Genomic DNA, 22,455 nt, shown 5'->3' with positions numbered 1-22,455 from the left:
TCCCGATTTTTCTCGTCTCTGTAGAGTAGGAAACTAAATTGTTCCCCAGTGCCCGGCACGGGGCCGGGGCAGGCCAGTGCAGCCAGCCCTGAGACCCTGGGTTAGCCCAGGGCAAGGCATCCCTGGGCAGTTTGGACGGGCCCTTTCCAGGAGGTGATGGCTAGAGCCCGGAGCAGGGAAGGTTACTGAGACAGAGTTGGTCAATCCAAGCAGGACAGAGCAGGCAACAGGCAGGGTAATAAAGAGTTCTTCCCCCCCCCCACCCTGCCCTCTCCCAACTCATTTAGAGAAAAGACGGACATTTCTTCCCTTGACATCCTTCCTATCCCTGCCTTACCCTGCTAGACTCTGTCCATGGACCCCTTTTCCCACCCTCAGGGCCGAGATACGGGAACAGCACTGGGCATCCTGATGGGAGTCTCTTGCACTCCTGTGCCCTTGCACAGATGATGCCTTGGATGGAGAGAACGTCCCTTGATCCCAGTGGGCTGCAGCTGGGGTCTGAGGAGCAGAGCAGGCAGCTGCAGGAAAGCTGAGGCCAAGGGCAAGGTCCAGACGCCAGCACGGACCAGAAAAGCGGAGGGTTGTCTGCGGGACAGCCATGCTGAGCAGTGACCCATGAGCTGGAGCTGAGATGTTCCTACTGATGGGTTGAAGAGAGGGTTTGCAGGTAGATAGCCTGTTTCAAGCAAGGTTATGCCTGGTTATTATCCTAGGGGTTGAATCCATCTCCTCTGTCTTTGTTGGGAGCACTGGGCACCACCTGACACTAGCTGTAGGTGCTGGAGAGGCACAGCATGGGACAAGCTCCCACCCATGGGTGCAGACAGGAGGGGGCTGGTGGAGATGGCACGAGTCCCACAGCTGGGCTCAGCCAGGGCATTGCTAGAGGGAGATACCAGAGGAGGTGGGTTAAGGAAGCTGTAAATCCCCTTCCCCTCCCCTGTAGGTACTTCTAGCGATGTGTTGTGCTTGTGGCCACATGGCTGCCTTTCTTTGCCACCGTCCCCCAGCCTTCCTCCAGCCTTTCCGCGTTGCAGCTGCGCCCTGCGAGGAATCTGGCTTCTGCTCTTCCTCCGCCCGCTCCCACCAGAGCTGCTTTCTCCATCACCAAAATTCCCAACCAAGCCAAATGTGACTGGGAAACCCCGGGCTGCTGCACACAAAAGGCAGGGCTGGGAATATCTCAGAGTCTCTGAACCTGCTGGAGTCCTAAGAAGGACTGCGATGCCCATTTCTAAGGGGCGACAGCCCTGCTGAGTAAGGTGGGGAAACCAGGAAGAAAGCTGGACTCAAGACTGTTTTGCAGACACCATTTTAGCCACAAATCCACCAAAGACCAAGCCTGGGCTGTTCCACTGAGCCTTTGGCATGGGCTTTGCAGAGGTTCAGAGCAGAGGGAGGTAAAGTTCCCCTTGCTGCTCTGCTCACCCTGCCTGGGCTGATCTGAGCTCATGCAGAGATTCCCCCTCCTGTTCTTGTCCCCATGATCCCTCAGATAAGATCCCTGTGAGCAGTTCCCTGCCATCTCGGTGCCTGGCCCTGGTTTCTGGCAGCGTCACCCCTTTCCCTCCTGCCCCTGTGCCTCACCTCCTTGTCTCCCTTCCTCCTGCCAGATATGAGCTTAGAGTGATAGTGTGGAACACAGACGAGGTCATCCTGGAGGACGATGACTACTTCACTGGCGAGAAATCCAGTGACATTTTTGTCAGGGGGTAGGTACAGCGTGGCATGCCAGTGCCAGCTCCTCTGCTTCTCCCTGGGGGGTGCTAGTGCTGGCTGGGGTCCCCGGGTTGGTTTTGGAGAGGGGAGGGGGGTACGACGTGGACGGTGGTGCAGGGTCGGATAGAGCCAACGCTGCCATTGTCTTCTGTGCTGTGTTTCTTGCCTCTCCATCTCTCTCTCTGGCTGCGCGACCCGCTGTGTGTGCCTGGCCTGGCTGCCCAGCTTTGAACTGCGGGTTATTATCTGGAACACCGATGAGGTGGTTTTGGAAGATGATGCTTTCCTGGCGGGAGAGAAGATGTCTGACATCTATGTCAGGGGGTAATGGCCGAGGCCTCGCTGCTTGGTCCCCGCCGCCTGCCCCTCTACCCCTTTTTGAGCTTGTCTTGATGACCCCACTTGGCATTTCAGCCCTGCAACCTCCAATTCCAGCATCTAGAGCCAAACTGCAGTTAGTTCCCATCTCCACTTTGCTCTCACCCAGCGGCAGGGGAAAGGCCCTTCCAAAACTCGCCTGTACAGAGGTGAGGGGACTCACTCTTGCCCATAGCCCAATTCTTTACAGGACCTCAAATCAATGCAACAGCATTTCAGGCTGGTGGCTGACTATGCAGTGACTTCCCACCAGTCTGTTAACCTGCTCGGTGATTTCTCTGCAGCCTCACCAGCTCAGGCCAGGTCTCCTCTGCTTGCATCTCATGCTGCTTTCAGAAAAATGGGTCTGTTTTGGTGTCTTGGGTCCCACCAGCCCAGTGGCTTTTCTGCAATGGCTCTGAATCTGAGATGCTCCAGCCCTTCCCTATCTGTATGGTGGGGGATCACTTGACCTTTTTGTTTTGCGGGGCAGAGCAGGGCATCGGCATGCTCGGAGCCTGAGAGACCAACCCTGCATTGGATGGTCGAGCATAGAGTCGTGTTGCTGCTGGCTGCAGCCCCTCAGGACAAACAGACGCACAAAAAACCTGAGAGCACCCTGGGGAACGGAGATGCCTTGGCTCATCAGAGAAAGGGGCTGGGGAGCACTCACAGTCTTTAAAACAAAACTGTGTTCCCCAGGGACGCAGACTTGCTGGTATGGACTGTCCTCTGTGTCCGTTTTGCTCTGGGAACCCTGCTCCCTGGAGCCAGAAAATTAGGGGCACAAGCACATGCGAGGGCAAGGTCAGCACGGCCACCCCATCTCCCAGGGTGGCAGGATGGGGATCCCACTGCCTCCAGTGACCTGGTGCCCACGGTGGCTGTCTGAACGGGTGCTTCAGGTCCCTTCACTGGAGATTAGGTCAGCAGAGACAACCCCACCCTCAAGCAGAGCCTGCAGCAGGCTCTAAATACCTCTGATGGGCTCGGATAGATGTGCCCTGACACAGGGAGCCTGCGGTGACCAGCACAGACCAAGCTGCCTCCGCAGGGACAGCTGCCATCAGAGGAGGCGTAACTACCCCACGGTGGAGTGAGAAGGTCTCTACAGCCTCCCCGCTCCACCGGTGCGGGATGGGGACATCCTTCCAGGATGCTCTGCTCCAGACTCCCCAGCAATGCTCCTTGCTCCTGTCCACCTCTTTAACACCTCCCTGCCCAGAGAAAGACCTCTGACAACCTGCTTGCATTCCTCGCTCTCAAACTCCCCTGTTCCTTCTAGGGCCCTCCTGCCCCCGTGTCCATTCTACCCCTTGGAGGTGCTGCTGCTGCGGTGATTGGAGCAGCCCCAGCCCGTTGCTCGCGCCTTTTAGGTCCTTCCAGTCTGTCCTGGAGACATCCTGGTTGCACGGACAGGATGGTCCTGTGCCCTCTCCTCCCTCCTGTAATGTGTGCCACCCCTCTCACCCCTCTGGGCCCTGCAGGTGGCTGAAGGGTCAGCAGGAGGACAAGCAAGACACGGACGTCCATTACCACTCGCTCACTGGTGAAGGCAACTTCAACTGGCGCTACATCTTCCCCTTTGACTACCTGATGGCGGAGGAGAAGATCGTCATCTCCAAGAAGGAGTCGATGTTCTCCTGGGATGAGACCGAGTACAAGATCCCAGCTCGCCTCACCCTGCAGGTCTGGGATGCTGACCACTTCTCTGCCGATGATTTCCTCGGTAAGTGGAGGGTCCGCTGAGGTGGGGCAATGGGGCAGCCAGCAGGGACCCCATGGCTGGACACGCAGAGAGCAGTGTGGGATGAGGCAAAGCCTATATAGGAACAGAACCCATAAGGGCAGCTCTGCTCCTCAAGTCCACAACATCCTACAAACCCCCTTAGATGCTGCTCATAAGAGCAGGCACGATGAGGGCCCTTGTCTCTGCTGCTGCTGTTCAAAGGCTGCTCCTGTAGTAAAGATGTCAGCTTTTTAGTTCCCAGAGCTAGTTCAAAGTTGCTCTCCAGGGAGGAGATGCTGGCCCAGCCCACCTCCAGCCAAGGACTCAGCATTTTGGGGGTGCCAACATCTCTGCTCCTCTTTCTCCTGCCAGGGGCCATCGAGCTGGACCTGAACCGCTTCCCCCGGGGAGCCAAGACATCGAAACAGTGCAGCCTGGAGATGGTGACGAACGAGGCAGAGCTGCCCATGGTCTCCATCTTCAAGCAGAAGCGGGTGAAGGGCTGGTGGCCATTCGTGGCCAGAGATGAGAATGATGAGCTGGAGGTCACCGTAAGGAAGGGGAAAAGGGAGGGATTTTGCATCCTGGGGATGGCTACTCTTTGCAGACAACCTCCACCCCCCTTGCACTTGCCTCTGTTCCCTCAGGTCCCCTCTGTCACCATGTCTTGGGGGCTGAGGTGCGGAGCATTGCCCAGGTCTCAGCACAACTCTCTGCTCCCTGCAGGGGAAAGTCGAGGCTGAACTGCACCTTCTGACAGCAGAGGAGGCAGAGAAATCCCCCGCCGGGCTGGCTCGCAATGAGCCTGATCCACTGGAGAAACCCAAGTAAGTAGGAAACCCCACTCCCCAGCAGGCACCTGGGCTTCTGGGAGATACTGTGAGGTGGTCCCCAGGGAGGGAGCCAGGCATGGGGAGGAGAGGAGGGGTCGCACTGGGGGGATGTAGGAATGAGGGTCGTGGGCAGAGCCATCTCTACTGGTTCCCCCCGTTGCCTGCTATTCACTGCCCGGCTGCTTTTCCTTACTTTATTCCTTCTCTGCTTCTCTTCTTGGCTCCATCCCCTTTCCTTGGCCTCCTACCACCTCCTCCACCCCTCCGGTCCTCACCACCAGATTCCAGCTTTGACTGGAATCCTCACGCTCCCTCACAAACCGGCATTAGTCCATCTGGCATAGGTCATGCTGACTCCCCTTGTCCACCCTCCTGATCCTCCCGGTTGGGCTCTTTCGCTCTGTGCAGGCTTACGCAGGGAACGCGATCCTGCACCTCCCTTTGCCCACCATGTCTATTGTTGCACTGCCTGCTGTGCCTCCCTTCTCTATGGCCAAGGCATTAATGATGGGTATTTGTTTCCCCTGCAGCCGCCCGGACACGTCCTTCATCTGGTTCTTGAACCCGCTCAAGTCCATCAAATACCTCATCTGCACGCGCTACAAGTGGCTTATCATCAAAATCGTGCTGGCCCTGTTGCTCCTCATCATGATCGCCCTCTTCCTCTACAGCATGCCAGGCTACATGGTCAAGAAGCTGCTGGGAGCATGAAGCATGGGACCCTCCCCCATGTCCCCAGCCCCGTGGCACAACCATCCCCGGCCCCATGCCCTTCTCCTCCCCGCAGCCTCTCAGCAGCTTCTGGGGACATCTCTTCTTTTGCATTCCTCCTCTGTGGGTCCCCTTCGTGGCTTTAGTCCCAGAGAAATGGGGCTGGAGGATGGCGTCGATCCCGAGGCTGTGCATCCCTCACCGGGGCACCCAGGCTGGGAGTCTCAGAGCCCTCCCAGGGAGCTCAGCCCCCGGCCCCAGGGGAAAGGGAGGGAGAGCTGGGGCCGGGGCCATGGGAGCGCTCCCGAAAGGAAAGGCTCGTTGGAGGGACTTCAGGAACAAGGGTGAAGCAGGGACCTGGGACAGCTGGAGACACGCCAGCCCCACCAGCGTGGGGACGGCACCGAGCGGCCCCAACACCCGTCCCCGCTGCCAGCACTGTCCCTGCTCCACTCCTAGCTCTGGAGCTCACTGCATCCCGGTGCAGGGACCCATCCCACACGGGGGAACACCAGGCATTGTGCCCCAGCAGCCGCCAAGGCCCGGCAGAGAGCCCTGGGGCTGTGCAAGGGGACGCCCTGCCCTTCCCTCCCCACAGCTCTGGCAGAGGCAGGGAAGTGTCCAGCAGCTCAAGCATCTTCCTAAGGTTACCAACCCAGAGGTGGTGGTGGTGGCCGGACATCCCTGGGGGCTCACAGGGAGCCAGGTTTTCTCACACAGCATGAGCTCCCTGTGGCCTTATTGATTCTCGATTTATTTTGTGTGGATTGGTATATACTGCGGCTGAAGACTTTCTTGCCATGTATATTAGAGAAGGGCTCTTTTCACAGCTCACTGCAAAATTCAGCTGTTGAAAAGCCACCTTTCTCAGCTTCAAGTGTGCAAGACCCTCACTGAATAATTGAAGAGATCTCGGGGATGTTTTTAGGACGCTACTGTTTTAATCCGTCAATAAAGGTTGGGTTTCCCTGATGGGTTCTCGCGTTAGTGGGGAGACCGCGTGTCGCTGGCTGCTTCTCAAGACGAGCCCCTTCCTCCTGCCCTCCGTCTTCCCCGCGGCTTCCCAGTGGCAGCCTCTCTTCCCGCTGCCTCTCCCCAGTGTCCGTGCCCTGGCCGGCAGCCTGGTCCCTCAGCTGCACGGGGAGCAGAGCAGGCATGGCCCTGCCTTCCCCTCTGGGCAGGACGGCAGCAGGCAGACAGCGATGTCTCGGGGACGACGGGGACCGAGAGGGGCTGCTGCTGGGCAGGGAAGCCCCAGTCACTTCTCCCCATCGGCTGGGGTTCTGCCCAGCGGGTAGTCTCTTCTGGCCTGCCCTAGAAGACAGAACGGGGGTGAGGAGGGACCCCAGGGCTCCAAACGGGGTCTCTGGGCGAAGGGGCATCCCCGGCATTAACCCTTGCCCTCCGCAAGCCCCGCAGGATACCCACCTCCCCCGGCCTCTTTCCGGCTCTGAGCCGGACCCTGCCTCTCCGCGTGCTTTCCTTCCCAGCGGTGTCCGCACCAAACCTCAGCGAGAGGCCATCGCCTCTCTCACCGCCGCCCCCGCGCTCCCACACCACGCGACCTCGTCCCACAGAAACGCCTCCTGAACAGCACAGCTTCCACGGCTGCACAAGACAGCCCACACCCGTCCCCGTCCTCCCGTCCTGCGCTCTCCCTGCCCACGCTCCTCCCCGTCCCACCTTTTCTTGCCGGTGCTCCTCACGCCTCCATCGCCATGGCGTGGAAGAGCGCGTTGACCTGAAACCGGAGGTGGAACGGCAGCCGCGGGTCCCCTTCCGTGGTGCCCTTGGGCGCCAAGCTCCCTCGCACGCTGCTCTTCACTTGGCACCAGGACTGCCGGATGCGCTGCAGCCTGACCCCCTGCTGCAGGCCCTTGTAGCCCACCAAGGGCAGGGGCTCCAGCCCGACTCTCCGCAGCCGGTCCAGGGCCCCGGGAGGGGGAGGCTGTGCCCACGGGGGCAGGGGCCACGTGGGGACCATGGCGGGGACAGACTCCCCCGGCCCGGCTGGCCGCAGGTCGGCACGGCTGATATCGCTGCATTTCGCCCCGGTCTGCCTCGCGTCCTGCCTGCCCGGCCTCATCTGTCCCGCTGGTGCTCCCGGGGACCCGGGCACGGGGAACGATGCCCGCGAGCCCTTGCCGTCCCCGGGGCTCCTGGGCAGAGGCGCGTTGCACTCCTCGCAGCACCTCTCAGGGGCGATTTTGGGGAGCCGCCGGGTTATCTCCCACACGTAGACCGGCTCCCCGCTGATGGCCAGCTCAAAGCCCAGCACCAGTTCCAGCTGGAGGTCCTCCTCGTGCACCAGCATGTCCACAGCGCAGAGGGTGACGGCCAGCGTGGGCAGGTCCTGTTCTGCCGCGGGCTGGCTGCAGTGCGGGCAGCTGCCGGTGAGGCATCGACGGCACTGCAGGCAGACGGGATATTCTTCCCACGTGGCTCCGCACAGGACTGGAGCGCTGCTATCCTGAGCTATGTTCAGCTTTCCCAGCAGGTTGCGGCAGATTTGGGTGATGTTCAGGGACTCCATCAGGGATCTGGTGAGCTCCTCCATGTTGGCGACGGAGGGCTGCCTTCCTGAGCTGCTGGCAGCACTGGAATTTCCACGTCGATGCACGTCTCTGGTCTCCGAGGGGAGCTCCCTTGCAGAGGCTGCTTCCCTCCCATAGCCGCTTTCCCACCATTCTCCTCCATGGGGCTTCCCCGACCTGTGGGGGGACATACCGGCGGGACTGTGGGGGCTGCTGCGGGACAGGACCCACCCGGCTCCCTCTCTCTGCCTTCTCCTGGGGGATCTCCCAGGTGCCCGCAGCCAGCCCTGCCAGCTCTGGGGTGCTGGGGGTGAAGCTGGGGTCTCGGGAACATGGGGCAAGCCCAGGCCAGGGGCTGAGGACAGAGAGCGGTGCCGGGGCCACCGGTGGGCTCTGTGGGACGGGGTGCGGCGGGTGTCAGCAGAGGGCATTGGCCTGGAAACCTGCCCTCCCCAAGCCGTCCCTCCCTTCCCTCGCCCCTCGAGCCCTTTCCCTTCCTCGGCTTCCTCGGGGATCGGGGCTGAGCCCGGGCCCTGGCTCTCTGCTGGATCCTGCTCTCGCCCACCCGCAGCCTCCTGGGGGCAACGGGGCAGCTGCACGGTGCAGTGGGACCCACCAGTGGGGTTCCCCAGCCAGGGGCTCCCGGAGGGGGCTGCCCCCCCGAAGGGAAGCGCTCCGCTTACCTTGCCTTCAGGCTCTCGGTAGAGCCCTCCACGCCTTCCCAGGGGACAGAAGATCCTGGGGGGAGAGGCAGAGGGAGAGTGAGCGAGGGCAGCCGTCTCTCGCGGGGTGCAACGAACGGCGTCTCTCGGCCGGGAGCCGCTGCGGAGCCCGGCGCAGCTCTGGGACGGGGCTGCTCACCTATCGGGTCCTTCCTCCTGCTGCTGCGACGTCTCTTCCCCGCAGAGGTCCCCTGCCCCCAGAAAGCAAGCCCCCGGTTAGCGTGAGGTGTCTCCCCTCCCCTGCCCGGCAGACGAGGACCCTGGGAAGGGTAACCGGAGTTTCAGGGACAGGAGCGTCCCTGGCCCCGAGCCCGGTGCCCGAGCGGAGGTGGCTCGGTGGCTGCGGAGCAGGGGCCTGCCTGGGTGGGCAATGGCCGCTGTTCACCGCTCCCTCCCAAAAACCCCGGGGATGGGCTCTGCCCCGGGCTAGCCCCTGCCCAGGGAGCGTTTGGGGCGATGCCAAGACGGACGCCTACCTTGACCTTGGCCTTGATGTTGGGCCACCAGGTCATGAAGATGCCCAGACCCAGGACGGCCACCAAGCTGGTGGTGCAGGGCAGCACGAGCGTGCAGAGCCCCCAGAGGCTCAGGCTGGAGAGGAAGAGCAGCACCGTCAGCTTCCACTCCTCCATCTCGCGCAGGGATCGCCAGCATCTCCTCCAGCGGTTCTGCATGACCAGGGGATGTGCAAAGGCGTCAGGAGGGCCCCTTTGTGGGGAGGCCGAGAAGCCCGGGGAGGAGAGGTTGGGGTGACGCCAAAGCACCCCGCTCCTACCTGCTTGTTTGCTTCTCCTCCCATCTCTGCTGCGTTTTCCACACGCTTGCCCATCTGCTCGCTGGCTCGCGTGCAGTCAAAGTGACACCCGAGCCTCCCCGCAACCCGCTAAGAGGGGGGCCACCTTTGTGATGCCGTGGTGACATCGTGTAGACACACAGTGGCTGCCACGTCAACCCAGGGCTGAGCTGGCGTGGGAGATTGTGAAGCCATCGGGGAGCAGCCACCCCAGAGCCCCTGTGTCGGGGTTCGGAGGGGTAGCACACCCCAAGACGTAGCACAGGGCCTGCGGAAGAGTGGCCCGGGAAGGTCCCTCTGGGCCACCGACCTCCACCCCTCGGCCAGGATGGGCCACTGCGATGGCTACCTGGTCCTGGTGGCACCAGGGCTGCTCTGGCACCCCGGGGGGACCTGCTGGTGGCCCTGGCAGCAGCCCCCCACTCCCATCCCCAGGGACTGACGGGTTCTCACCAGCCGGGGACACCGCGATGGTCCCTTCTCCTCTCTGTCGCACCAGGGATCCCGGCCAGGGCCCTGGCACACGCCGTCGGGGTGGTTGTGTGGCTGCAGGGAGGCAGGGAAACCTGAGAGGGAAGGATGGGGAGTAGGTTAGGCCAACTCGCCTCAAGCGTTTCTCCGCAAAATTCCCATCCACGCTTAAGGGGCTGTCACGGTGACTTTTCTTGCCAGTGCTCCTTACGCCTGCATCGCCATGGTGTGGAAGAGCACATTGACCTGAAACCGGAGATGGAACGGCAGCTTCGGGTCAGCTTCCATAGTGCCCTTGGGTGCCGAGCTCCCTGCCAGCCACAGCCGGCCCCGCTCGGCCCCGACGCTCCTCCGCACGCTGCTCTTCACTTGGCACCAGGACTGCCGGATGCGCTGCAGCCTGACCCCCTGCCGCAGGCCCTTGTAGCCCACCAAGGGCAGGGGCTCCAGCCCGACTCTCCGCAGCCGGTCCAGGGCCCCGGGAGGGGGAGGCTGTGCCCACCGGGGGCAGGGGCCGCGTGGGGACCACGGCGGGGACAGACTCCCGCAGCCCGGCTGGCCGCAGGTCGGCACGCCTGGTATCGCCGCCTTTCGCCCCGGTCTGCCTCGCAGGAGGAGCCCTCGCGTCCTGCCTGCCCGGCCTCATCTGTCCCGCTGGTGCTCCCGGGGACCCGGGCACGGGGAACGATGCCCGCGAGCCCTTGCCGTCCCCGGGGCTCCTGGGCAGAGGCGCGTTGCACTCCTCGCAGCACCTCTCAGGGGCGATTTTGGGGAGCCGCCGGGTTACCTCCCACACGTAGACCGGCTCCCCGCTGATGGCCAGCTCAAAGCCCAGCACCAGTTCCAGCTGGAGGTCCTCCTCGTGCACCAGCATGTCCACAGCGCAGAGGGTGACGGCCAGCGTGGGCAGGTCCTGTTCTGCCGCGGGCTGGCTGCAGTGCGGGCAGCTGCCGGTGAGGCATCGACGGCACTGCAGGCAGACGGGATATTCTTCCCACGTGGCTCCGCACAGGACTGGAGCGCTGCTATCCTGAGCTATGTTCAGCTTTCCCAGCAGGTTGCGGCAGATTTGGGTGATGTTCAGGGACTCCATCAGGGATCTGGCGAGCTCCTCCATGTTGGCGACGGAGGGCTGCCTTCCTGAGCTGCTGGCAGCACTGGAATTTCCACGTCGACGCACGTCTCTGGTCTCCGAGGGGAGCTCCCTTGCAGAGGCTGCTTCCCTCCCGTAGCCGCTTTCCCACCGTTCTCCTCCATGGGGCTTCCCCGACCTGTGGGGGGACATACCGGCGGGACTGTGGGGGCTGCTGCGGGACAGGACCCACCTGGCTCCCTCTCTCTGCCTTCTCCTGGGGGATCTCCCAGGTGCCCGCAGCCAGCCCTGCCAGCTCTGGGATGCTGGGGGTGAAGCTGGGGTCTCGGGAACATGGGGCAAGCCCAGGCCAGCAGCACGAGGCGCATAGTGAGGGGCTGGGCGCCCGCCAGCCCAAGGAGAAAAGGGCCAGCCCAGGCCAGGGGCTGAGGACAGAGAGGGGTGCTGAGGCCACCGGTGGGCTCTGTGGGAGGGGGTACAGTGGGTGTCAGCAGAGGGCTTGGGAGAGGACCCCACTTCAGTCCTGGTTTGGGGAAAAGGCGTGCCCATGGCTGGCGAGTCCCAGGTTTGGGAACATCGGCCTGATCCAGGAGGCCACTGGCCTGCTGCTGATTCTGTCCATGGGGGCAGAGGGTCCATGGCAGGGCGGTATCTTGGGGCAGGGGCTATCGCTGCCCCAGGGCTGGCCTGGGGACAGGACAGGGATGTCCCTGACTTTGGGCTGAGCTGGGATTGATTGGGATGGTGGCCCCTGACCTCCTGCCAATTGGCAGGCAAGGGGGAATGTCTGACTGGTTCCGGATTCAGGGCGGTCCCGGACCCAAGGCCCCTCTGGGGAGAGGTCCTGGGCCCCAGGAAGGCTGGCAAGGCCCCGTCGGGTCCCTGCCCCCTGCCAGTTGGTGGCAAGGGTCCTGGCCCCAGCGCCGGTGTGGAGCAGGGGATGTTCTGAGACCTGAGGACAGTCTCTGAGCCTCTGCTGGTGCTGGGTGGGGGGGTCAGGACCGGGTTGCAGCTTGGGGTGAGGGATCTGGAACCGGCACTGGTTTGAGGCTGGGGACGTCCACCCCGGTGCCAGTTCGGGGAAGAGGAAACCCTCCCAGTTCGGGGAAGAGGAAACCCCCTGTGACCAGACGCGGGGCCTGGGGAGGAGGTGCGCGACTTGGCGCCGGCTGGGAGCAGGGAAGGGGCCCGGGCCCAGCTCGGGTTGAGGGGGAGCCGGCTGGGGGTGCAGGCCGCCACAACCGGGGCGCTGGCGGACGAGCCCCCGTCTCTCACCGGCGCTTGGCATCGAGGCGGGCGGCGAGGCGGCGGCGGCGGGCGGCGATTCGCTCCTGGGGGCCGGGGCCGGGGTCGGGGTCGCTGAGGGCCGGGGCCGGGGCCCGCCAGCCCGCCGCCGCCGCCGCCGCCGCCGCCATCGCGCCCGCTCCCCGCCTCAGGCAGCCCCGTCTGGCGCGGAGGAGGCGGCGACCGCGCATGCGCGCCGCGCGGCTGCGGCGTCCCGGCGCCGCCTAGCAACGCCGGCGGAGCGCGTGCTCGCCGCGGCTTCCCGCCTCCCCCGAGCGGCGCGCGGCGCGGTCCGCGCAGCGCCCGTTCCTGCGCGTGCCCCCTGAGGCAACTGCCCTGAGGCGGGAGAGGGGGGAGCGGGGACTTGATCCCAAGGGAAGGAGCGAAAAAGGGGGAGAAAGGGCGAATTATTGGGCTGAAAAACGTCCGCGGGGGCGCTCTGAGGCATTGCTGGGGCTCTGTGTCCTCTGCGCTGCACCGCTGGTCCTGGCTGGGTCGGCAGACCCCCCTGTCAGCCACCACAGGGCTCCTCACAGGGGCCCGGCTGAAGGTGGCAGGACCTCTGGAGGTGGCCCAGTCCGAGCCCCTGCTCAAGCAGGGCCACCCTCAGCCGCTTGTCCCGGGCCACATCCAGACTGCTTTTGACTTGTCTCCAAAGGCGGAGGCTCCACAACCTCCTTGGGCAGCCCTCCCAGTAAAAAAAGCGTTCCCTCCTGTTCGGCGGCACCCTCCTGCGTCTGAGTGCCTGCCCGTGGCCGCTGGGACCGCTGAAAAGAGCCTGGCTCCGTCCTCTTTGCACCCTCCCTTCAGTAGGCGCACATTTTTCCTCAGTCCCCCCCCAGGAGGTGGGAAGGAGGGATCGCGCCAGCTGGAGTTTCCCAAAAGTCCCCGTTCCCCAGAGCTGCAGGTGCAGGGACAAAGCACGGGTGACTTCTCAGCAGAAGACAGCGCTCCCTGCCTCCACCCCGTGAGCGGGAAGATGGCAGCAAGTTGCAGCATCTCCCCTCAGCTATTCCTTCCCCTGTGAACCCCATGCCCAGCAACCCCGCTGTGCCAGGCACGTCTCCCCTCCGCCAGTCTGGGTGCCGATCCCCAGAAGAGCCCAGGAGGGCCCGGTTGCTGGTGGCGGGCATTTGGACTGGGAAAATGGGGGTGCCCTGTGCACTGCACCCTTCTTCTCCTGCAGCCTTCCAGGGGACATCTCCCTGCTGCTGCTGCTGCTGCTGCTGCTGCTGCTGGGCCTCCTCTTTTGCATTCCTCCTCTGTGGGTCCCCTTCGTGGCTTTAGTCCCAGAGAAATGGGGCTGGAGGATGGCGTCGATCCCGAGGCTGTGCATCCCTCACCGGGGCACCCAGGCTGGGAGTCTCAGAGCCCTCCCAGGGAGCTCAGCCCCCGGCCCCAGGGGAAAGGGAGGGAGAGCTGGGGCCGGGGCCATGGGAGCGCTCCCGAAAGGAAAGGCTCGTTGGAGGGACTTCAGGAACAAGGGTGAAGCAGGGACCTGGATGGATCAGCTGGGGCTGTGCCAGCCCCGCATAGGGTGGGGACGAGTCACAGAGCGGCCCCAATGTCCGTCTCCCTTGCCAGCACTGTCCCTGACACCCTACCCTACCCCCATTCATGCAATAACGGAAGAGCTCTCGGGGGTGTTTTAAGGATGCTACTCTTTTAATCGGTCAATAAAAGTTGGGTTTCCCTGATGGCTTCTCCGCAGAGGCCTCGCGTTAGTGGGGAGACCGCGTGTCGCTGGCTGCTTCTCAAGACGAGCCCCTTCCTCCTGCCCTCCGTCTTCCCCGCGGCTTCCCAGTGGCAGCCTCTCTTCCCGCTGCCTCTCCCCAGTGTCCGTGCCCTGGCCGGCAGCCTGGTCCCTCAGCTGCACGGGGAGCAGAGCAGGCATGGCCCTGCCTTCCCCTCTGGGCAGGACGGCAGCAGGCAGACAGCGATGTCTCGGGGACGACGGGGACCGAGAGGGGCTGCTGCTGGGCAGGGAAGCCCCAGTCACTTCTCCCCATCGGCTGGGGTTCTGCCCAGCGGGTAGTCTCTTCTGGCCTGCCCTAGAAGACAGAACGGGGGTGAGGAGGGACCCCAGGGCTCCAAACGGGGTCTCTGGGCGAAGGGGCATCCCCGGCATTAACCCTTGCCCTCCGCAAGCCCCGCAGGATACCCACCTCCCCCGGCCTCTTTCCGGCTCTGAGCCGGACCCTGCCTCTCCTGCGTGCTTTCCTTCCCAGCGGTGTCCGCACCAAACCTCAGCGAGAGGCCATCGCCTCTCTCACCGCCGCCCCCGCGCTCCCACACCACGCGACCTCGTCCCACAGAAACGCCTCCTGAACAGCACAGCTTCCACGGCTGCACAAGACAGCCCACACCCGTCCCCGTCCTCCCGTCCTGCGCTCTCCCTGCCCACGCTCCTCCCCGTCCCACCTTTTCTTGCCGGTGCTCCTCACGCCTCCATCGCCATGGCGTGGAAGAGCGCGTTGACCTGAAACCGGAGGTGGAACGGCAGCCGCGGGTCCCCTTCCGTGGTGCCCTTGGGCGCCAAGCTCCCTCGCACGCTGCTCTTCACTTGGCACCAGGACTGCCGGATGCGCTGCAGCCTGACCCCCTGCTGCAGGCCCTTGTAGCCCACCAAGGGCAGGGGCTCCAGCCCGACTCTCCGTAGCCGGTCCAGGGCCCCGGGAGGGGGAGGCTGTGCCCACGGGGGCAGGGGCCACGTGGGGACCATGGCGGGGACAGAATCCCACGGCCCGGCTGGCCGCAGGTCGGCACGGCTGATATCGCTGCATTTCGCCCCGGTCTGCCTCGCGTCCTGCCTGCCCGGCCTCATCTGTCCCGCTGGTGCTCCCGGGGACCCGGGCACGGGGAACGATGCCCGCGAGCCCTTGCCGTCCCCGGGGCTCCTGGGCAGAGGCGCGTTGCACTCCTCGCAGCACCTCTCAGGGGCGATTTTGGGGAGCCGCCGGGTTACCTCCCACACGTAGACCGGCTCCCCGCTGATGGCCAGCTCAAAGCCCAGCACCAGTTCCAGCTGGAGGTCCTCCTCGTGCACCAGCATGTCCACAGCGCAGAGGGTGACGGCCAGCGTGGGCAGGTCCTGTTCTGCCGCGGGCTGGCTGCAGTGCGGGCAGCTGCCGGTGAGGCATCGACGGCACTGCAGGCAGACGGGATATTCTTCCCACGTGGCTCCGCACAGGACTGGAGCGCTGCTATCCTGAGCTATGTTCAGCTTTCCCAGCAGGTTGCGGCAGATTTGGGTGATGTTCAGGGACTCCATCAGGGATCTGGCGAGCTCCTCCATGTTGGCGACGGAGGGCTGCCTTCCTGAGCTGCTGGCAGCACTGGAATTTCCACGTCGACGCACGTCTCTGGTCTCCGAGGGGAGCTCCCTTGCAGAGGCTGCTTCCCTCCCGTAGCCGCTTTCCCACCGTTCTCCTCCATGGGGCTTCCCCGACCTGTGGGGGGACATACCGGCGGGACTGTGGGGGCTGCTGCGGGACAGGACCCACCTGGCTCCCTCTCTCTGCCTTCTCCTGGGGGATCTCCCAGGTGCCCGCAGCCAGCCCTGCCAGCTCTGGGATGCTGGGGGTGAAGCTGGGGTCTCGGGAACATGGGGCAAGCCCAGGCCAGCAGCACGAGGCGCATAGTGAGGGGCTGGGCGCCCGCCAGCCCAAGGAGAAAAGGGCCAGCCCAGGCCAGGGGCTGAGGACAGAGAGGGGTGCTGAGGCCACCGGTGGGCTCTGTGGGAGGGGGTACAGTGGGTGTCAGCAGAGGGCTTGGGAGAGGACCCCACTTCAGTCCTGGTTTGGGGAAAAGGCGTGCCCATGGCTGGCGAGTCCCAGGTTTGGGAACATCGGCCTGATCCAGGAGGCCACTGGCCTGCTGCTGATTCTGTCCATGGGGGCAGAGGGTCCATGGCAGGGCGGTATCTTGGGGCAGGGGCTATCGCTGCCCCAGGGCTGGCCTGGGGACAGGACAGGGATGTCCCTGACTTTGGGCTGAGCTGGAATTGATTGGGATGGTGGCCCCTGACCTCCTGCCAATTGGCAGGCAAGGGGGAATGTCTGACTGGTTCCGGATTCAGGGCGGTCCCGGACCCAAGGCCCCTCTGGGGAGAGGTCCTGGGCCCCAGGAAGGCTGGCAAGGCCCCGTCGGGTCCCTGCCCCCTGCCAGTTGGTGGCAAGGGTCCTGGCCCCAGCGCCGGTGTGGAGCAGGGGATGTTCTGAGACCTGAGGACGGTCTCTGAGCCTCTGCTGGTGCTGGGTGGGGGGGTCAGGACCGGGTTGCAGCTTGGGGTGAGGGATCTGGAACCGGCACTGGTTTGAGGCTGGGGACGTCCACCCCGGTGCCAGTTCGGGGAAGAGGAAACCCTCCCAGTTCGGGGAAGAGGAAACCCCCTGTGACCAGACGCGGGGCCTGGGGAGGAGGTGCGCGACTTGGCGCCGGCTGGGAGCAGGGAAGGGGCCCGGGCCCAGCTCGGGTTGAGGGGGAGCCGGCTGGGGGTGCAGGCCGCCACAACCGGGGCGCTGGCGGACGAGCCCCCGTCTCTCACCGGCGCTTGGCATCGAGGCGGGCGGCGAGGCGGCGGCGGCGGGCGGCGATTCGCTCCTGGGGGCCGGGGCCGGGGTCGGGGTCGCTGAGGGCCGGGGCCGGGGCCCGCCAGCCCGCCGCCGCCGCCGCCGCCGCCGCCATCGCGCCCGCTCCCCGCCTCAGGCAGCCCCGTCTGGCGCGGAGGAGGCGGCGACCGCGCATGCGCGCCGCGCGGCTGCGGCGTCCCGGCGCCGCCTAGCAACGCCGGCGGAGCGCGTGCTCGCCGCGGCTTCCCGCCTCCCCCGAGCGGCGCGCGGCGCGGTCCGCGCAGCGCCCGTTCCTGCGCGTGCCCCCTGAGGCAACTGCCCTGAGGCGGGAGAGGGGGGAGCGGGGACTTGATCCCAAGGGAAGGAGCGAAAAAGGGGGAGAAAGGGCGAATTATTGGGCTGAAAAACGTCCGCGGGGGCGCTCTGAGGCATTGCTGGGGCTCTGTGTCCTCTGCGCTGCACCGCTGGTCCTGGCTGGGTCGGCAGACCCCCCTGTCAGCCACCACAGGGCTCCTCACAGGGGCCCGGCTGAAGGTGGCAGGACCTCTGGAGGTGGCCCGGTCCGAGCCCCTGCTCAAGCAGGGCCACCCTCAGCCGCTTGTCCCGGGCCACATCCAGACTGCTTTTGACTTGTCTCCAAAGGCGGAGGCTCCACAACCTCCTTGGGCAGCCCTCCCAGTAAAAAAAGCGTTCCCTCCTGTTCGGCGGCACCCTCCCGCGTCTGAGTGCCTGCCCGTGGCCGCTGGGACCGCTGAAAAGAGCCTGGCTCCGTCCTCTTTGCACCCTCCCTTCAGTAGGCGCACATTTTTCCTCAGTCCCCCCCCAGGAGGTGGGAAGGAGGGATCGCGCCAGCTGGAGCTTCCCAAAAGTCCCCGTTCCCCAGAGCTGCAGGTGCAGGGACAAAGCACGGGTGACTTCTCAGCAGAAGACAGCGCTCCCTGCCTCCACCCCGTGAGCGGGAAGATGGCAGCAAGTTGCAGCATCTCCCCTCAGCTATTCCTCCCCCTGTGAACCCCATGCCCAGCAACCCCGCTGTGCCAGGCACGTCTCCCCTCCGCCAGTCTGGGTGCCGATCCCCAGAAGAGCCCAGGAGGGCCCGGTTGCTGGTGGCGGGCATTTGGACTGGGAAAATGGGGGTGCCCTGTGCACTGCACCCTTCTTCTCCTGCAGCCTTCCAGGGGACATCTCCCTGCTGCTGCTGCTGCTGCTGCTGCTGCTGCTGGGCCTCCTCTTTTGCATTCCTCCTCTGTGGGTCCCCTTCGTGGCTTTAGTCCCAGAGAAATGGGGCTGGAGGATGGCGTCGATCCCGAGGCTGTGCATCCCTCACCGGGGCACCCAGGCTGGGAGTCTCAGAGCCCTCCCAGGGAGCTCAGCCCCCGGCCCCAGGGGAAAGGGAGGGAGAGCTGGGGCCGGGGCCATGGGAGCGCTCCCGAAAGGAAAGGCTCGTTGGAGGGACTTCAGGAACAAGGGTGAAGCAGGGACCTGGGATGGATCAGCTGGGGCTGTGCCAGCCCCGCATAGGGTGGGGACGAGTCACAGAGCGGCCCCAATGTCCGTCTCCCTTGCCAGCACTGTCCCTGACACCCTACCCTACCCCCATTCATGCAATAACGGAAGAGCTCTCGGGGGTGTTTTAAGGATGCTACTCTTTTAATCGGTCAATAAAAGTTGGGTTTCCCTGATGGCTTCTCCGCAGAGGCCTCGCGTTAGTGGGGAGACCGCGTGTCGCTGGCTGCTTCTCAAGACGAGCCCCTTCCTCCTGCCCTCCGTCTTCCCCGCGGCTTCCCAGTGGCAGCCTCTCTTCCCGCTGCCTCTCCCCAGTGTCCGTGCCCTGGCCGGCAGCCTGGTCCCTCAGCTGCACGGGGAGCAGAGCAGGCATGGCCCTGCCTTCCCCTCTGGGCAGGACGGCAGCAGGCAGACAGCGATGTCTCGGGGACGACGGGGACCGAGAGGGGCTGCTGCTGGGCAGGGAAGCCCCAGTCACTTCTCCCCATCGGCTGGGGTTCTGCCCAGTGGGTAGTCTCTTCTGGCCTGCCCTAGAAGACAGAACGGGGGTGAGGAGGGACCCCAGGGCTCCAAACGGGGTCTCTGGGCGAAGGGGCATCCCCGGCATTAACCCTTGCCCTCCGCAAGCCCCGCAGGATACCCACCTCCCCCGGCCTCTTTCCGGCTCTGAGCCGGACCCTGCCTCTCCGCGTGCTTTCCTTCCCAGCGGTGTCCGCACCAAACCTCAGCGAGAGGCCATCGCCTCTCTCACCGCCGCCCCCGCGCTCCCACACCACGCGACCTCGTCCCACAGAAACGCCTCCTGAACAGCACAGCTTCCACGGCTGCACAAGACAGCCCACACCCGTCCCCGTCCTCCCGTCCTGCGCTCTCCCTGCCCACGCTCCTCCCCGTCCCACCTTTTCTTGCCGGTGCTCCTCACGCCTCCATCGCCATGGCGTGGAAGAGCGCGTTGACCTGAAACCGGAGGTGGAACGGCAGCCGCGGGTCCCCTTCCGTGGTGCCCTTGGGCGCCAAGCTCCCTCGCACGCTGCTCTTCACTTGGCACCAGGACTGCCGGATGCGCTGCAGCCTGACCCCCTGCTGCAGGCCCTTGTAGCCCACCAAGGGCAGGGGCTCCAGCCCGACTCTCCGCAGCCGGTCCAGGGCCCCGGGAGGGGGAGGCTGTGCCCACGGGGGCAGGGGCCACGTGGGGACCATGGCGGGGACAGACTCCCCGGCCCGGCTGGCCGCAGGTCGGCACGGCTGGTATCGCTGCATTTCGCCCCGGTCTGCCTCGCGTCCTGCCTGCCCGGCCTCATCTGTCCCGCTGGTGCTCCCGGGGACCCGGGCACGGGGAACGATGCCCGCGAGCCCTTGCCGTCCCCGGGGCTCCTGGGCAGAGGCGCGTTGCACTCCTCGCAGCACCTCTCAGGGGCGATTTTGGGGAGCCGCCGGGTTACCTCCCACACGTAGACCGGCTCCCCGCTGATTGCCAGCTCAAAGCCCAGCACCAGTTCCAGCTGGAGGTCCTCCTCGTGCACCAGCATGTCCACAGCGCAGAGGGTGACGGCCAGCGTGGGCAGGTCCTGTTCTGCCGCGGGCTGGCTGCAGTGCGGGCAGCTGCCGGTGAGGCATCGACGGCACTGCAGGCAGACGGGATATTCTTCCCACGTGGCTCCGCACAGGACTGGAGCGCTGCTATCCTGAGCTATGTTCAGCTTTCCCAGCAGGTTGCGGCAGATTTGGGTGATGTTCAGGGACTCCATCAGGGATCTGGCGAGCTCCTCCATGTTGGCGACGGAGGGCTGCCTTCCTGAGCTGCTGGCAGCACTGGAATTTCCACGTCGACGCACGTCTCTGGTCTCCGAGGGGAGCTCCCTTGCAGAGGCTGCTTCCCTCCCATAGCCGCTTTCCCACCATTCTCCTCCATGGGGCTTCCCCGACCTGTGGGGGGACATACCGGCGGGACTGTGGGGGCTGCTGCGGGACAGGACCCACCCGGCTCCCTCTCTCTGCCTTCTCCTGGGGGATCTCCCAGGTGCCCGCAGCCAGCCCTGCCAGCTCTGGGGTGCTGGGGGTGAAGCTGGGGTCTCGGGAACATGGGGCAAGCCCAGGCCAGGGGCTGAGGACAGAGAGCGGTGCCGGGGCCACCGGTGGGCTCTGTGGGACGGGGTGCGGCGGGTGTCAGCAGAGGGCATTGGCCTGGAAACCTGCCCTCCCCAAGCCGTCCCTCCCTTCCCTCACCCCTCGAGCCCTTTCCCTTCCTCGGCTTCCTCGGGGATCGGGGCTGAGCCCGGGCCCTGGCTCTCTGCTGGATCCTGCTCTCGCCCACCCGCAGCCTCCCGGGGGCAATGGGGCAGCTGCACGGTGCAGCGGGACCCACCAGTGGGGTTCCCCAGCCAGGGGCTCCCGGAGGGGGCTGCCCCCCCGAAGGGAAGCGCTCTGCTTACCTTGCCTTCAGGCTCTCGGTAGAGCCCTCCACGCCTTCCCAGGGGACAGAAGATCCTGGGGGGAGAGGCAGAGGGAGAGTGAGCGAGGGCAGCCGTCTCTCGCGGGGTGCAACGGCGTCTCTCGGCCGGGAGCCGCTGCGGAGCCCGGCGCAGCTCTAGGACGGGGCTGCTCACCTATCGGGTCCTTCCTCCTGCTGCTGCGACGTCTCTTCCCCGCAGAGGTCCCCTGCCCCCAGAAAGCAAGCCCCCGGTTAGCGTGAGGTGTCTCCCCTCCCCTGCCCGGCAGACGAGGACCCTGGGAAGGGTAACCGGAGTTTCAGGGACAGGAGCGTCCCTGGCCCCGAGCCCGGTGCCCGAGCGGAGGTGGCTCGGTGGCTGCGGAGCAGGGGCCTGCCTGGGTGGGCAATGGCCGCTGTTCACCGCTCCCTCCCAAAAACCCCGGGGATGGGCTCTGCCCCGGGCTAGCCCCTGCCCAGGGAGCGTTTGGGGCGATGCCAAGACGGACGCCTACCTTGACCTTGGCCTTGATGTTGGGCCACCAGGTCATGAAGATGCCCAGACCCAGGACGGCCACCAAGCTGGTGGTGCAGGGCAGCACGAGCGTGCAGAGCCCCCAGAGGCTCAGGCTGGAGAGGAAGAGCAGCACCGTCAGCTTCCACTCCTCCATCTCGCGCAGGGATCGCCAGCATCTCCTCCAGCGGTTCTGCATGACCAGGGGATGTGCAAAGGCGTCAGGAGGGCCCCTTTGTGGGGAGGCCGAGAAGCCCGGGGAGGAGAGGTTGGGGTGACGCCAAAGCACCCCGCTCCTACCTGCTTGTTTGCTTCTCCTCCCATCTCTGCTGTGTTTTCCACACGCTTGCCCATCTGCTCGCTGGCTCGCGTGCAGTCAAAGTGACACCCGAGCCTCCCCGCAACCCGCTAAGAGGGGGGGCCACCTTTGTGATGCCGTGGTGACATCGTGTAGACACACAGTGGCTGCCACGTCAACCCAGGGCTGAGCTGGCGTGGGAGATTGTGAAGCCTTGCCAGAGGATGCTGAGGAGGGTGTAAGGCCCCCCCCATTCTACCCCATTTTGGGCAGGCGATGCCCACCTGCAGAGGGTGAACAGAGAGATGTGTGAGGAGCTGCTGAGTGGGACTGTGCCCATCCCCGCAGCATTGGGGCACCGTCCGCTGGCAGGGAGGGGACAGGGGAGGCCATGGATGGATAAATATGGGTGGGCAGACAGCCGTGGTGCCAACGGCAGGTACAGCTCTTCCCCCAAATTAAATGATGAATTAGTGAATTCTTGTGTTAGCCTAGTCTGTACAAAGGGGATTGAGCCCTTTTTTGTTTTCTTTCCTAATAAGCTCAGACATTAAAGTTTAATTGACAGAGTACGTTGTCCTGCAAATCTGCGAGGTCCAAACGGACCGTGGCAGCAACCTGGCCCGCTGGCACACGGTGTGCTGCCGAAACGCTATTGTTATTAACAATCCCTTAAGTATATTACACCTACCGCAACAATCCTCTTAGAGGAAGCCGTCGAGACGGCTGATAAAGGACGAGGCATCGCTTAAATACACCTAGGCTTTAGCCCAGAGGGAAAGCGCGTGGCCCGGGGCACGGAAAGAGGCCGCACGGAAAGAGGCCGCAGGGCTTTTGGGTTCTGCTCAAGGCTTTGCCACCAGCCTGCAGCCTCGTCCACTGCTCCCAG

At 64.7% G+C, this 22,455-nt stretch overlaps 3 protein-coding genes across 8 annotated transcripts in view; 1 reads left to right on the top strand and 2 right to left on the bottom strand.

Annotated features, from left to right (window-relative positions):
• The window catches only part of OTOF (otoferlin), a 108,240-nt gene extending 101,916 nt beyond the window's left edge, over positions 1-6,324 (top strand). For all 4 annotated transcript variants that reach the window (XM_030036843.2, XM_041128749.1, XM_030036842.2 and 1 more), the window contains 5 exons: positions 1,617-1,715; positions 3,567-3,808; positions 4,181-4,359; positions 4,535-4,635; positions 5,172-6,324. In XM_030036843.2, coding sequence (XP_029892703.1) covers positions 1,617-1,715; positions 3,567-3,808; positions 4,181-4,359; positions 4,535-4,635; positions 5,172-5,352 — 802 coding nt within the window. In that variant the 3' untranslated portion in view covers positions 5,353-6,324. The remainder of the gene's footprint in view (positions 1-1,616; positions 1,716-3,566; positions 3,809-4,180; positions 4,360-4,534; positions 4,636-5,171) is intronic.
• A 107-nt stretch (positions 6,325-6,431) lies between these two features.
• On the bottom strand, positions 6,432-10,110 carry LOC115350833. The gene is made up of 6 exons (XM_030036830.2): positions 9,384-10,110; positions 9,085-9,276; positions 8,748-8,799; positions 8,570-8,624; positions 7,036-8,063; positions 6,432-6,666 (listed from the first exon to the last, which is right to left on the bottom strand). Exons 1-5 carry the CDS (start codon positions 9,435-9,437, stop codon positions 7,055-7,057), a joined length of 1,362 nt encoding a protein of 453 aa, XP_029892690.1. The 5' UTR covers positions 9,438-10,110; the 3' UTR covers positions 6,432-6,666; positions 7,036-7,054.
• A 3,790-nt stretch (positions 10,111-13,900) lies between these two features.
• Positions 13,901-21,683, bottom strand: LOC115350834. 3 transcript variants are annotated; one of them, XM_030036831.2, is made up of 6 exons: positions 21,569-21,683; positions 21,270-21,461; positions 20,933-20,984; positions 20,759-20,813; positions 14,671-15,698; positions 13,901-14,300 (listed from the first exon to the last, which is right to left on the bottom strand). In XM_030036831.2, the coding sequence occupies exons 1-5, from the start codon at positions 21,620-21,622 to the stop codon at positions 14,690-14,692; spliced, it is 1,362 nt and encodes a 453-aa protein (XP_029892691.1). In that variant the 5' UTR covers positions 21,623-21,683; the 3' UTR covers positions 13,901-14,300; positions 14,671-14,689. The 3 variants fall into 3 exon arrangements, 2 of the variants coding, with proteins under 2 accessions (XP_029892691.1, XP_029892692.1); XM_030036832.2 differs by having other exon boundaries at positions 13,901-14,147; positions 14,682-15,698; XR_003926636.2 differs by lacking the exons at positions 13,901-14,300; positions 14,671-15,698 and adding exons at positions 18,457-18,856; positions 19,226-20,252.
• Between the last annotated feature and the right edge of the window lie 772 nt (positions 21,684-22,455).

Source organism: Aquila chrysaetos, chromosome 15 (genome assembly GCF_900496995.4).
Source record: "Aquila chrysaetos chrysaetos chromosome 15, bAquChr1.4, whole genome shotgun sequence".
NCBI lineage: Eukaryota > Metazoa > Chordata > Aves > Accipitriformes > Accipitridae > Aquila > Aquila chrysaetos.
The sequence above is the reverse complement of the archived record's forward strand: the minus strand, read 5'-3'. Positions and strand labels throughout refer to the sequence as shown.